At 33.3% G+C, this 15397-nt stretch overlaps 1 protein-coding gene across 1 annotated transcript in view; it reads right to left on the reverse strand.

Moving 5' to 3' along the window:
* The window catches only part of PAP23 (purple acid phosphatase 23), a 123731-nt gene that overhangs the window by 48721 nt on the left and 59613 nt on the right, over nt 1-15397 (reverse strand). Inside the window, exon 4 of the mRNA XM_089809025.1 lies at nt 995-1331. Within this exon, the coding sequence (XP_089665151.1) occupies nt 995-1331 (337 nt within the window). The remainder of the gene's footprint in view (nt 1-994; nt 1332-15397) is intronic.

The following is a 15397-nucleotide window of genomic DNA, read 5'->3' on the forward strand; positions in this document are numbered from 1 at the left end:
AGCAATCATAAATGGAGTTGCACCTTCCAAAGATTGTTGTACCTTCCAAAGATTGTTGTACCTTAATCAAGCTATCATACCATATTTAGAGCATGTCATACCATCATTGTGGGCATCATACAGCTGCTAGGACATGTGAAAATAATTGTTGCTGTTTGATTATCAGCATCTCATGAACAGAGGCTAGCAATAAAGATGTATTTATATTGTACCTTATGTTAATTTTAAAATAACCATATGTTAAAATATATGAATGATCCAAAAGTTGTATGATGCATATTTGGAATATTTTAAGTGGAAGTTGAAGATTATGAAAATTAATTTTTACTTCATCCAAACAATATTAGATGTGAAGATGAAATGCCCGCAAAGTAAACTAAATAATGTATATTTAGGAAAATATTATGGGTAATTATAAAAAGTTTACACAAAACTCTACCAGAGAAAGACACTGAAAATACATTCTGGAAAGTAATCATAGGAGAAAAGGCCAATTTTGCAAAGAACTGACTAAAAAAAGTCTATTTAACATGAAAAGTTTAAAATGAACAATAGTTATACAACAATAGTGATGAACAAATTTCTGTAAATTAATGTAAAAGTTTCTACATACTTAGTTTTGACTCAAAAGTTAAAATGCCAACTGTACAATGGCAGAACTTTTAGTGACTACTAAACAAAGAACATATCAATGTTAATGATAAATTGTCACCATTTGGCATTTAAGCATACATTGTCCAAATTGTTTTCTCTCGTCCATGGTTAATGATACCAAACAAATAATTTTAATAAGAATGGATGTGTTAAGAATCAAGGTCAATTTATTTAACATGTTCTATAAGCTCCAAAATATTCTTGGTTTCTACGGTTAAAGCACTAACCAGAAACTAATACATAGATAGGAATTTACCAAAATAACAAAAAGCAATTACTAAAACTTGAAATAATCTATAAACTTTAAGAGACTAATAAAATGTTGAGATAGAAAAATTACCTTCCCCATCCATCCCAGTGAGGTTGATATGTTTCTCTGATAGGTGCATTTGGAAATGCACATGAAAAACATGATACCCCTTTGGTACCAGTGGTGATGTATTGGTCTGCATAACTCATGTCACCAACCATTAAGATCAATGAAGGGTCATTTTGATTTAGATGATCAATGGTAGTAGAAGAATTGCTCGTAAGACCCAGATCTCCAATTACTGCTATCCGATGAGGGTAATTATGTGGGCTTGGCAAAGGTGGTGCCATAAAAGAATGCTCTTCACTCATAGCCAGCAAAGAACTGTCCCCACATTTGTAGTAATACTTTGTATTTGAAGAGAGTCCTGGACCAATTCTAAATTGTAAGCCTTTTCTTTGATCTACAAAATTAAACAATGACTTCTTGTGTTCCCTGCAATTCATCATCCTTAACATTACATAAAGAAAAAATGACACATTGTTAGAAAGAAAAAAAGATTGAATTTGTTCAAATCAATTTGAAAAGAGTTGTCGTATTAGACACTAGTTTTAGTCATGATAATATACATTTGGTGGTATCCAAGTTGCACGGTACTTCCTCCAACAGAACAAAAATCCAAAAACATTCCTTTTACATATATACAAGCATCTTTATAATATATATACATTTATATTACATATGTATATATATACAATAAAAATATATGGATGTGTGCATATATGTATGTGTATGTGCATGTGTATGCGTTTGTCAATCCACTTCTAAAGAAATCAACACATTTCAAGGCCAAGAATATGTCATCGTGAGCATGGATGAACTGGATTATCAGATGATAGTATATGGTTCACTTTGGGTCCTTCACTCTAGGTTTAACTAGACCCAATAAGGTATTCCCATGTAATGTCCTTTAGATTTTTATTGCTTAAGCTATCAATATATAATACTAATTATTTAATATTAGTCTTTTACAACCTAGACTAATATTAAATAATGAACTAAGAAATTTTGTTAAGGTTATAATTATACAATAAATTACCTACGAGAACTTCTTATTGAATCTCTTCCCTTAAAAATGGCACCATTGTGTATGAAATGGGGTGGAAAATTTTGAATATAGAGCTAGAGGAAGATTTCAGGTTTGAGACAAGAAACACCTCCAACAATGGAAGATCTGACCTAAGTGTAAACCCAAAACAGTATTGATTGCACATGATGGAAGCTTGCGTGGTGATGTGCAAAATGGTGGGTTCGATATAGAGGGTTTGAATTGAAGAATTCTTGAGGCTTAGCTATGCACGTGGAATCATGACTAGCATCAAAGAGAAGACGTTTCAATTTCTTTGTTTGCAGGTTGAATGTAGGCTAGGTCAACCAAACACCATGGATGCAAGCAAAAGTTGGATAGTCCAAGGAAGCAAGTCAGAGTTGGTCGTGTCAGGTGTTTCTAGTTCCTTGGGAGTAGACGGGAATGATCACTTATGGGCAAAGCAATCAATAAGACAAATTGTGAGCAATGTGTTGGTATTCACAGTACTCAGTATTGGAGCGGATGAACATGATTGAGGTAAAGTCGTCATAATTTTGGGAATATATTTAGTCAAAACATGTAGTGCACAAAACTGTCAAAGATTGAAAGTTCAAATTACAAGTTGCATTCAATCCACTCACAATTAGAGATGTGCAGTGAGTTCCAGGGCATCAACATCCCAAACCAAAGGTGAATATGCTATACTTTGATGTGGGAGGATGGAGTTTTATTAGTGGTCAAACTAGACCAATCTAGCAACATTCTATGTCAACTGAAGACTCGTACTCCATACCCAATGACATCATCTTATTCCAGATACAGTGGTTGACATCCTTCCAGAGTCAACCAGCATTCTAAACACATTAAATGTGATGGAATTATTGATACAATGCCTATTATTACTATTTTCTTGCACTGGGTAGATAGTAGTGGCAAGCTACTAGTTAGCTGTTGTCCTCAATTTTGACATCACAAAATTGAGGCAAACCAATGCAATTTTCTCATGGATTCGTAGGTACATCCTCTTTGTTTACCACATTCATGAGGCATCATGAAAACAATTCATTATCTGTTACATCCCAAATTTTGACCTAGTTTTAAAATTGCTCATAGTCGTTGGATTTAATGGATTTTTCTATTTATATCAGTCGTATTAACTGTTAATGAAGGTGGTCGTTAACCATTATTTTCTATATGATGTCTAGCAGTTGCTTGATTTTGGAATTATGGTTAATAATTTGAAATCTTTTAAATGTTTATATGAAAATTATTATGGAACTATTATTATGGTGGAAGTGTTTCACGGGTGATTGCAGGAGAAGATGAAGTGGGGAAGCATTGCTAAACGGGGTCATCGGAATCGGATACTTGCTTAGTCCAATCAACAGGATTGATAGGTATGACCTTAAACTTCTTTGGTAAGGACCTAACGACTTGAACACAGGATACATCTGTGGGACCCGCATGAGCTATTAAATAAATAAATAATTTAAGAAACATGAAATGATATAATTAAAATATAAAACGTACCTCAAAGGATTTTAAATGATCTTTCACCTTATTATTGCGATATATATATATATATATATATATATATATATATGTACGTACATATAGATATAAAAATGAAGTGGCACCATTATATTATTTTCTTATAATAAAATGATGCCAGCTCACTAATATATTTACATGTACATATATAAATATAAATTATAATAATATTCGAATTATAATCTTCCCACTCTTTTTCCATCTTTATTCTTTCCTTGTTTATAACCGATTAAACACTTGGCGTATTAAATTGACAAATAATCTTTAAGTTACAGAAGCCAAAGAGTCTCCTTAGACCTTTTTATATCTTGAGTCAGGTGAGACAAAGACACGAGAACTCTCATTCCCGATTTCTTTTTAAACCGCAATTCCTTCTTTGCTTATTACGGTTCCCTTCTCAATCGATACCTGCGACACATATATCATATATCTGCAAGACCATTGAACCCTTTTTCCATTCATAAGCAGCGCTATTCTAATACTCTGCCGTATATGTTCTGTTCATGCTAAGGATTAAGTACTTTTGCCCTTTGGTTACGTCTACAACAACTGAAGAAGAGTTGGTTACCAAACGACTTGCAGAACTTCAGAACATATCCAAATTTATATCAGGTCATGTGATAATCATTCTAGTTCATGTTATTCCCATGTTTACTTTTACAAATCGATTTCCATTGCTGCAGTTGTAGTTTATCCTCATTTATAACTAAATAACTCTACGGAGCTGCTTACCAATAAGCATAGTGAAGTTTCTATAGCATGGTTTCATAAACTATTTTTGTCAATAGACTTTAAAGTCGGATGATAATTATTTATGCAAGTTTCTTTCTTTTAAAGAATATATTCATGTAATCACAAATTGTGAAATGCTGGAAGTTTACAATATTCATGAATCAATAAGAGTCGGATGCTCTGAAATTCTGAACACCTAGGACTCACCGGCTATTTAGCCATGGAAAAGGTGAAGAGATGAGATGAACTCCTGTAAGGATAAAGAGAGTGAAATCAGACTTGATACTTTAAATCAAATTAAATAAATCTTACTTAATAGCTCATGCTTGTCCCTAATAATATAACCTGTTATCAAGTCGAGCGGTGGTGATCGGGTCATTGAACCCATCAGAAATTCTTGGCCAAAGTAGTTTAAAGGCATGTTTTCCATCTAATGATCACTTGATGTCAGTGACACCAGTTATGTGGACATATCTATTTCATAACTGTGCGGACATTCTAAACACCAGGATGCTCAAGTCCTTGGACTAAGAACATCCTAAGCCCAATCCCGAGGTAGGGAGGGTCTTTCTAATTCAATAGATTGTGTGGGGATAAGTATGGTCCGAGGTTGGAAGGTTAAGCCAATGTCAATGCTTCTCCTCTTACCAAAAGTCGAGCCTTTCAGAACCAGCTAAAGAACCTCCGGATGATACTTGTATGTTTCTTTTCTTCTTTTTATGGCAGGCATTTACTTGTATGTAGAAAAGATAGTTAATCAATAACTTAGTTATTTCAATTAATCGTTGAAACAGTTATTTTCAGTTGATCATTTAATCCAGTTATTTTCACTTTGATCATTTAATCTAGTTATTTTCACTTGATCATTTAATCTAGTTATTTCAGTTGATTATGAATACAATTATTTTCAGTTAATCATTAATCTACTTATTTCAGATGATCATGAATACAGTTATTTTCAGTTAATCGTTAATCTAGTTATTTCAAATGATCATGGATTCAGTTATTTTCAGTTAATCGTTAAACTAGTTATTTTCAGATGATCATTGATATGGTTATGGTTATTTCAGTTAATTGTTAAAATAGTTAATGTCATATGAATAAGGATTTTCAGTTATCAATTCGATGAATGTTAGAAACTCTTTATATAAACTGTCTTTTTTTTTTGTTATGAAAAATCGTTTGTTACATATGGTATCAGAGCACTGAGTTCAACACTGAACCTAGGGCACACTACCTTCCATGTTAACCTAAAAAATTCTATAAATAATTGTACAGAATGCAAGTATGTAAAACACCCCGCAAGAAGGTTCGACATCCCATCCTCTCTTACTTTATTAAAAACATGCCAAAATTCGACTACACTTGCTGCTCCATGCCCAAAGACAATGAAACCCTGAATCAAGCCTTGCAACGAATGATGAAAGAAAGAGTCAAGTGGACTCCTGTTAGTAAAGCAGCATATAAGAACAAACTAATTTATAACTGGAACGCTCATCAGGGCAACTCTCTTATGCATTTCCACAAATCCTGGATGATGCAAGATATGTACAAATCTGAGTCAGAATTGAATGTTGAGAAGCAAGATTAGATTCCATAATGTAAATATCCTCAGTAGAGGAAATTTTTGTAAATAAGGCTGCAATGAATGCAGCAGCAAAGTACTTAAGTTGATCTAATAAATTGGTTTATCTATGTGATATATGCACTCACAAAACTCTTTTAATTATTGTAGATACACTTTATATATATATATACAATAAGTTGACACAAATTTTGTAAATTCACAGGTTAAACTAGTAAACAAACCAAATGAGCAGCAACGAGAACGTTGTAGATCATGACATGGTCCGTGAAAACACACAATCATCCACTGATTTGTTACTTTAGATTTTCCAAGAACGCAACTGAAGTTGGATAATATGGAAAAGAGAATGAATGAGATGGCAGCCCAGATGGGGCATAACCATGAGGAAACACAATCATCCCCTCCTCTTTGAATAGAGACAGAAGTCTTCAGATATAATAAGAAAACCTCTTCACCCATTCAAACTAAAAAACAAAAGAAACAAGAAATAGTGGCTGATCTATCAGCAGATATTAAGAAAATCAAACCACCCAAATTTGCCGGTTCTAAATCCGGAGAGGATGCAAAGGCTTGGTTAACTGAAATGAAACAGTATTTTGAAATTAAGAACTTTTTAGAAACCTCAAAAGCGGTTTGGGGAATATACCATTTTACTGAAAAAGCTGTTACATGGTGGGGAAACACCAAAGTTGAGCAAAACACTAAAACCACTGAGATTACTTGGGAAAAATTTGTAACCATTTTTAGGAGCTGTTGGCTACCCCAAACCTTTTATGACCAAAAACTAGTGGACTTCCAAAACCTGAAGCAAGGAGACATGACTGTACATAATTACTTGGAGAAATTTACCCAACTACTGAAGTATGTACTGCCATATCAGCAAGAAAAAAATCTGAAGGTGAGGAAATTCATTATGGGTCTAAATAACAGAATAGGAGTAGTTGATGTTCTCACTCCTCAAACTATGGAAGAATCTTTAGAGAAGGCTATCCGACAGGAATACAAAATTAAGAGGGATGGCTCCATTCGAGATAATAAAAGGAAAACGAACTAGAATACGAAAGGTGCAGATACTGGATCTCAGTAAAAACAATTTAAGGATTTCAAGTATAGCAAGCCAAAATCAAAAAGAAATGAAGTCAAGGATTCTAAAAGTAATTTCAGTACAAGTAAAAACAATAAGAGCAATGAAAAGAAGGGCCCAACTTTGGGATGTTATAACTGTGGGGATGTTATAATTGTGGGGAAGATCATTATGCTAGTGAATACCCCGTCAAACCCAACACCAATCAGCCGCACCGACCACCTCTTCCATAACAACATGTTTATCAGCAAAGAATCCACGCAGCCCTGGACAATAGACAGGCAGAACAATGGATAGGCCCGATTGAAACTTCGGGTAAGATCTACGGGAACCTTGTCTCTTTTTTAATTGATACTGGAGCTTGTGAATGTTTTATATCGCCTAAACTACTAAGTAGATTTCCAAAGAGATCTAGTTTTATGGCAAAACTATGGACAGTCGAATATGCAAACCAGTCAAGGGCTAAGGTAGAGTAGTGTGAATTGAATTTGTATGTAGCACCTCTTGGGTTTTACGATATTAATATAAGCATTAATTGGCTCAATGAGCATAAGGCCAAGTGGATTGTCTTGTCAAAACTGTAGATTGTTTGGATGACCAAGGCAAACCTACAAGCATTATAGGGATTAAATATGAAATAAAATCAAAACAGATATCTGCCATGCAACTTAAGAAATATGGAAGAAAAGGTTGTGAGATTTTTGCAGTAAGAGTTGAAGATATGAGAGATCCTATAAACACCACATATGGAGATGACTCCATTTTTAAAGATGAGGAAATTAGAGAAAAGTTAAAAGAATCTTTTGAAGAAAAATATCCCTATCTAAAGAATTTTCAAGATGTGTTCCCTGAAGAACTCCCCGGTTGACCACCATCTCGAGTCTTTGATTTTACCATAGATTTGATACTAGGAGCAGAGCCTATTTCTCAAGCACCATAGAATGACTACCATAGAATTAATGGAGTTGCAAATACAATTACAGGATATGTTAAACAAGAAACTGATTTGGCCCAGTGTTTCACCATGGGGAACCCCAGTATTGTTTGTTAGGAAGAAAGACAGAACCATGAGATTATGCATAAATTACAGAATGCTCAATAAGTTTACCATCAAAAACTAGTATCCACTTCCTAGAATTGATGACCTTTTTGGTCAAATGAAAGGCGCAACAATATTTTCAAAAATTGATTTGAGGTCAGGATATCACCAATTTCGTATTAAGGACAAAGATATTCACAAAACTGCATTTAGAACCAAATATGGGCATTATGAATTCATAGTGTTATCTTTCAGGTTAACCAATGCTCTAGTAGCTTTTATGAACTTAATGAATAGCATATTCCAAGATTGCCTAGATAAGTTTGTGCTAGTCTTTATAGATGATATTCTAATCTATTCAAAGAACGGGGAAGAACATCAAGAACATCTGGAAAAAGTTTTACAAAGGTTAAGAGAACATAAATTATATGGAAAATGGTCTAAGTGTGCTTTCTATCAAAAGGAAATTCAATATTTAGGGCATATTATATCAACTCAGGAAATAGTCGTAGATCTATCAAAAATCAAAGCAATTAAAGAATGGCCTATACCTAAAAATGTGACAAAAGTTAGAAGTTTAATGGGATTGGCAAGGTTCTATAGGAAGTTTGTCAAGGATTTCTCCAAAATAGCTTACTTGATTACATCACTTCAGAGAAAGGAAAAGAAATTTGTATGGATAGAAAAATGTCAATCAACTTTTAAATACTTAAAGGAAAAGTTAACCACAGCACCGATACTAAGAGTGTTTGACCCACAAAAGAAATTTGTTGTTATAACTAATGCATCAAGAGGAGTAGGAGGTGTACTAATGCAAGATGAAAAGGTAATTGCATACTAATCTAGGAAATTGAAGAATTATGAGCAGAACTATGCCCCTCGTGATCTGGAATTAGCAACTATTGTTCATGCTCTTCAAATGTGGAGACATTACTTGATTGGAAAACCTTTTGATCTATGATCTGACCATCACGGCCTAAAATATATTTTCACTCAACCAAATCTAAATGCTAGACAAAGAAGATGGCTGGAATTTTTAGCGGACTATGAATTTGACATAAGTTATATTAAGGGAAAGGAAAACAAAGTGGAAAATGCCTTAAGTAGGAGGAGACACATTTTTGCAATGGTTACTCTAAATTTCAGATTAAGGGACCAGATTTTATAACACCTAGAACATGACGAATTTTATGCAGAGATCAGCCTAGCTCTCATCAAGGACCCACAAGATTCCAAGTATTCAAAATTTAGGCTAGAAGAGGATGGATTGTTAAGATATCATAATAGGATTTATGTACTCAACAAAATTGAACTTTGAAGAATGATTCTGGAAGAATCTCATTCAGCTCCATATTTAGGACACCCTAGGGTAACTAAGATGTTGTCAAATATAAAACCTCTATATTTTTGGAAAGCAATGGAAAGGGAGTTAGCAGAATTTGTGGCGGGATGCTTAGAATGCCAAAGAGTAAAAGCAGAACATCGATACGCAGCCAGCCTTTTGCACTCAAATGAAGTACCAGAATGGAAATGGCAGATAATTTCAATGGATTTTGTACAAGGACTACATATGACATGAAATCGACACAATACCATTCTAGTAGTAGTAGATAGATTGACAAAAGTTGCTCATTTTATACCAAGAAATCTAACTAATGGAGCACCAAAAATTTCTCATAAATTCATAAAAGAAATTTTAACATTTCATGGAGTTCCAAAGAAAATTATTTTAGACAAGGATGCTAGGATAACTTCCAAGTTTTGGCAAACATTATTTTCAGCACTAGGTAATAAACTAAACATCAATTCAGCTTATCATCTTGAGACCCATGGTCAAACAGAAAGAGTAAACCAGGTATTAGATCTTTTGAGAGTATACTGTATGGATCGGCAATATTAGTAAGAAACATATTTACCTTTGCTAGAATTTGCTTATAACAATTTCTACCAATTCACCATTAAAATGGCCCCCTTCGAGGCTCTATATGGCTGCAAATGTAGAACTACTGTGAGTTAGAATCGATTGGAAGATAGAATTATTGTTGGGCCTGAAATGCTTAAGGAAATGGAAGAACGGATAATCCAGATTTGTCAAAGATTGAAGGAAGCTAATGATAGACAGAAAAGTTATGCAAACGCAAAAGGAACACCTAGGGAATTCTCAATGGGAAAAAAGGTACTATTAAGAGTAAAACCTCAGAAGAGTACTATAAAGTTTGGTAAGAATGCCAAGTTAGCCCCAAGGTATGTGGGAACCTTTGAAATATTGGAAGTTGTGAACCCAGTAGCTTACGGAATTGCTTTACCACCAACCCTTGCCAAGATGCATGACGTCTTCCATGTGTCATACTTTAAAAAATACATTACTCATCATGATCATATAATTGATTGGAACCTATTACAAGTGCGAGAACCAGGGGTGGTAGAAATAAAACCACTCAAAATACTCGAAGTACGTAAGCTACACTTACGAAATCAGGAGGTGACTCAAAGTAAGGTCCAGTGGGATCAGTATGCAAAGGATAATGCCACCTGGGAAAATTATCACGAAATCTTTCAAAAATACCCTCATCTTTTCTCTAGGGCTAGAACCTAAACATTTCTTTTCTTGAATTAATTTGAATATATATTGTTTAAAGTTTTGTTGTGATATTCATCAGGGACGAAAAATTTAAGGGGGAGGGTATGTTACATCTCAAATTTTGACCTAGTTTTAAAATTGCTCATAGCCATTGGATTTAACGGATTTTTCTTTCATGATCATGTGAAGCAGGTAGTTATTTATATCAGTTGTATTAACTATTAATGAAGATGGTCATTAACCATTATTTTCTATATGATGTTTAGCAGTTGCTTGATTTTGGAATTATGGTTAATAATTTAAAGTCTTTTAAATGTTTATATGAAAATTATTATGGAACTGTTATTATGGTAGAAGTGTTTCACGGATAATTGCAGGAGAAGATGGAGCGAAGCATTGCTAAACGGGATCATCGAAATGGGATGCTTAGTCCAGTCAACAGGATTGACAGGTATGACCTTAGACTTCTTTGGTAAGGACCTAACAACTTGAAGACAGGATACCTCTATGGGACCCGCATGAGCTATTAAATAAATAAATAATTTAAGAAACATAAAATAATTTAATTAAAATATAAAATGTACCTCAAAGGATTTTAAATGATCTTTCACCATATTGTTATAATATATATTAGTACGTACATATAGATATAAAAGTGAAGTGGCACCATTATATTATTTTCTTATAATAAAATGATGTCATCTCACTAATATATTTACATGTACATATATAAATATAAATTATAATAATATTTGAATTATAACCTTCCAACTCTTTTTCCATCTTTATTCTTTCATTGTTTATAACTGATTAAATACTTGGCATATTAAATTGACAAATAATCTTTAAGTTACAGAAGCTAAAGAGTCTCCTTAGACCTTTTTATATCTTGAGTCGGGTGAGACAAAGACACAAGAACTCTCATTCCCGATTTCTTTTTAAACCGCAATTCCTTCTTTTCTTATTACGGCTCCCTTCTTAATCAATACCTACTACACATATATCATACATCTACAAGACCATTGAACCCTTTTTCCATTCATAAGCAGCACCATTCTAATACTCTGTCATATATGTTATGTTCATAGTAAGGATTAAGTACTTTTGCCCTTTGGTTACATCTACACAACTAAAGAAGAGTTGGTTACCAAACGACTTGCAAAACTTTAGAATAGATCCAAATTTATATCAAGTCATGTGATAATCATTCCAATTCATGTTATTCCCATGTTTATTTTTACAAATCGATTTTCATAGTTGCAACTGTAGTTTATCCTCATTTATAACTAAATGCTCTACGGAGCTGCTTACCAATAAGCATAGTGAAGTGTCTATAGCATGGTTTCATAAACTATTTTTGTCAATAGACTTTAAAGTCGGATGATAATTATTTATTCAAGTTTCTTTCTTTTAAAGAATATATTCATGTAATCACAGATTGTGAAATGCTAGAAGTTTACAATATTCATGAATCAATAAGAGTTGGATGCTCTTAAATTCCGAACACCTAGGACTCACCGGTTGTTTTGCCATGGAAAAGGTGAAGAGACGAGATGAAATCCTACAAGGATAAAGAAAGTGAAATCAGACTTGATACTTCAAATCAAATTAAATAAATCTTACTTAATAGCTCATGCTCGTCCCTAATAATGTAACCTGTTGTCAAGTCGCATGGTGGTGATCAGGTCGTTGAACCCATCAGAAATCTGTGGCCAAGGTAGTTTAAAGGCATGTTTGCTATCTAATGACCACTTGATGTCAATGATGCCTGTTATGTAGACATGTTTGTTTCATAACTGTGAGGACATTCTAAACACCAAGATGCTCAAATGATTGGACTAAGAACATCCCAAGCACGATCCCAAGATAGGGAGGGTCTTTCTAATTCAATAGATTGTGTTGGGATAAGTATGATCCAAGGTTGGGAGGTTAAGCCAATGTCAATACGTCTCCTCTTACCAAAATCCGAGGTTTGCACAACCAACTAAAGAACCTCCACATGATACTTGTTTCTTTTCCTCTTTTTATGATAAGCATTTACTTACTTGTATGTAGAAAAGATAATTAATCGATAACTTAGTTATTTCAGTTAATCATTGAAATAGTTATTTTCAGTTGATCATTTAATCTAGTTATTTTCAGTTGATCATTTAATCTAGTTATTTTCAGTTGATCATTTAATCTAGTTATTTCAATTGATCACGAATACAATTATTTTCAGCTAATCGTTAATCTAGTTATTTCAGATGATCATGAATACAGTTATTTTCAGTTAATTGTTAATCTAGTTATTTCAGATGATCATGGATTCAGTTATTTTCAGTTAATCGTTAAACTAGTTATTTTCATATGACCAATGATATGGTTATGGTTATTTCAGTTAATTGTTAAAACAGTTAATGTCATATGAATAAGGATTTTTAGTTATCTATTCGATGAATGTTGGAAAATCTTTATATAAACTGTCTTTTTTTCTTTTGTTGTTATGAAAAACCGTTTGTTACGTAATCTCTGAATTGTTCTTTATGTACTCTTATTTATGTGATCTTTTGATAGTTCTCCGTTGAGATTATCCCCAATTGTTTCTAGGTCAGAGTTCTCCTTCTCGCACTACAAACACTCAAACTTTGGTTAACTTTCATCTTTTATTTGTTTTTCTGTGTTGTAAATAGTTTTTTATCTTGTTTTTTCCTTGGGTGAATAGCCCTTGGAATTGTGCTTGATTCGAGCTAACTTAAGTCCAGATTAGACTTGTCTAGCTCAAGTTGTAAGGGAAAAAGTGGGTTTTTTAAAAACCCAATAAAGTGGGTTTTTTATTGACAATTGCACAATATAAAGTTATATTTGATATTTATAGTGGATTTTGTGGTCCACTTTAAAACTTCAATGATTTGACCTTAGTTCTTTTATGTTTCATGAAAATAGCTTATTTCAAGGTTATTTTTCATGTTACTTTATTTCAACTATAGTTAAATATTAAATATAACTACATTAGACAACTTAAGTGTATAAGTGGGATTTTTATTTCATATTGCATATATCCACATGCAAAGCACTTCATGAAAATCCACTTTCACTAAATTCTAAGTCCCAACATCATTAAAAGTGTGCTTTTTTAAATGTGATTACATATGTTATTGCATTAAAAGTTCATTTTTTATAATCTAATAGATATACATTAATTAAATCACTTTCTAAGTGGGTTTTTGAAATATGTTTGCATGTCATTTTAACATGTAGATGCAAATTCAAAGAGAGTTCTTCCCTCACATCAAGCTAAAGTGGTGATTTTGACCCAAATGCACATGTAGTTGATTAAAATAACTTGTTTCCACTACACTTAATGAAAAGTGGTGATTTTTGGCCCTACTGCACGTTTTAAATAAACTTGCTTTGAAAGTCTAAAATACAAGTCCATTAAAGGTGGTGATTGTTAAAGCTATTGCATGAGTTTCAAATACAGGTAAAAGGCTTTGAATTCCCCATTTCCAATGACTTAGACTCTTTCTCAAAGCAGGTGGCTATTCTCCAAGAGAATACATGTATTTTGAAACGTGTGAAAGCCCCTAAAAAGTGTGTTTCGCACTAACTAAAGCACTGATTTTAAAACTGGCAATTTTTAGTAGAAATACATGTTTTGAAACATATGTTATTGACCTCTCCTTATGCATTTTTCTCTATAAAGGTCATGGAGTGGCTATTTCCTTTGAGAATTCATGAATTTCAAACATGTATTAGCTCTCCTAAAACGTGTGCACAGGGCTGAGTGGCGATTTTGGAAGAAAATGGATATATTTCTCAATATGCTATGCCTCCCAAGAAACATGTTTTGACTTTAAAACGCCATATTTCTTCTAGACGGTGATTTTTTAGGAGGATTGAATGCATTTCATAACATGTTAATGCCTTCTTGAAGGCCATTTGTAACTTGTGTTTCTTCTATGAAGCATAGGCGGCGATTTTTAGAGAGAAAGCATATGACTCCCCGTATGCGTTTTGGCAAAAACAGCTCGTTTTGGGTCTGATTTCTATCAAAATATCTTGTGATTTCAAGGTGTTTCTCTATCAAATCTTTTCAAAGGGCTTTCAAAGGTAGCTTTCTTTGTTTCCAAGCTTGTTTTTCATCATTTTGCAAGCTAACCTTTGCCCTAGACATCGTTTTTATGTCTTTGCATTTGAAGTTGCTAGGTCAAAGGTTGTTCCACATTTTTGGCATTGCATTTCTCTAACCATCTCCACATGTCCAAATTTGACATATGTTATAAGGATTTCATAATCTATTCAAGTCTTGACTTAGGACAAATCTAAAATCCGAAATCTCTTGGATTCTTTTCAAATTTGCTCAAGATTTGGATATGGATTTATTTTTCTCATTCTTGGTGGTGTTGAGGTAATTTTCTTAATTTATTTTTTCTAAGGCATTTGTGTATATTTGTCTAAATGTTCTTGCAATCTTTGTCATTTCCATTTTCAGATTTGCATTTCTTTTTATAAACATGAAGTTGCTTCTATCCTTCTTTTTCCTCTTCAAGTTGCACATGGAAAGTCTCATCTTGCTTGCATATGCAGTAGGGTGTAAAATCTCGTTCTTAAAAGAAAAGTTTGTTTTTCCCTCACATGTAAATGTAAGTTAAAAACCCCACCATTATGCATTCCATGTACCTCCATATAGCTACCTCCATATGGCTGCCCTATGGTTGATGTTTATCTCACATGCTTACTCGATAGAGTTTCACATTTCGCACTTGTTAAAACATGAAATGCTCAATGTGTTATTCATTTTCCCCTTTGCTCACTTAATTCCAAGTTTTCTGATCACATATGTAAT

Source organism: Cupressus sempervirens, chromosome 11 (genome assembly GCF_028749045.1).
Source record: "Cupressus sempervirens isolate cs-2001-9-10 chromosome 11, ASM2874904v1, whole genome shotgun sequence".
NCBI lineage: Eukaryota > Viridiplantae > Streptophyta > Pinopsida > Cupressales > Cupressaceae > Cupressus > Cupressus sempervirens.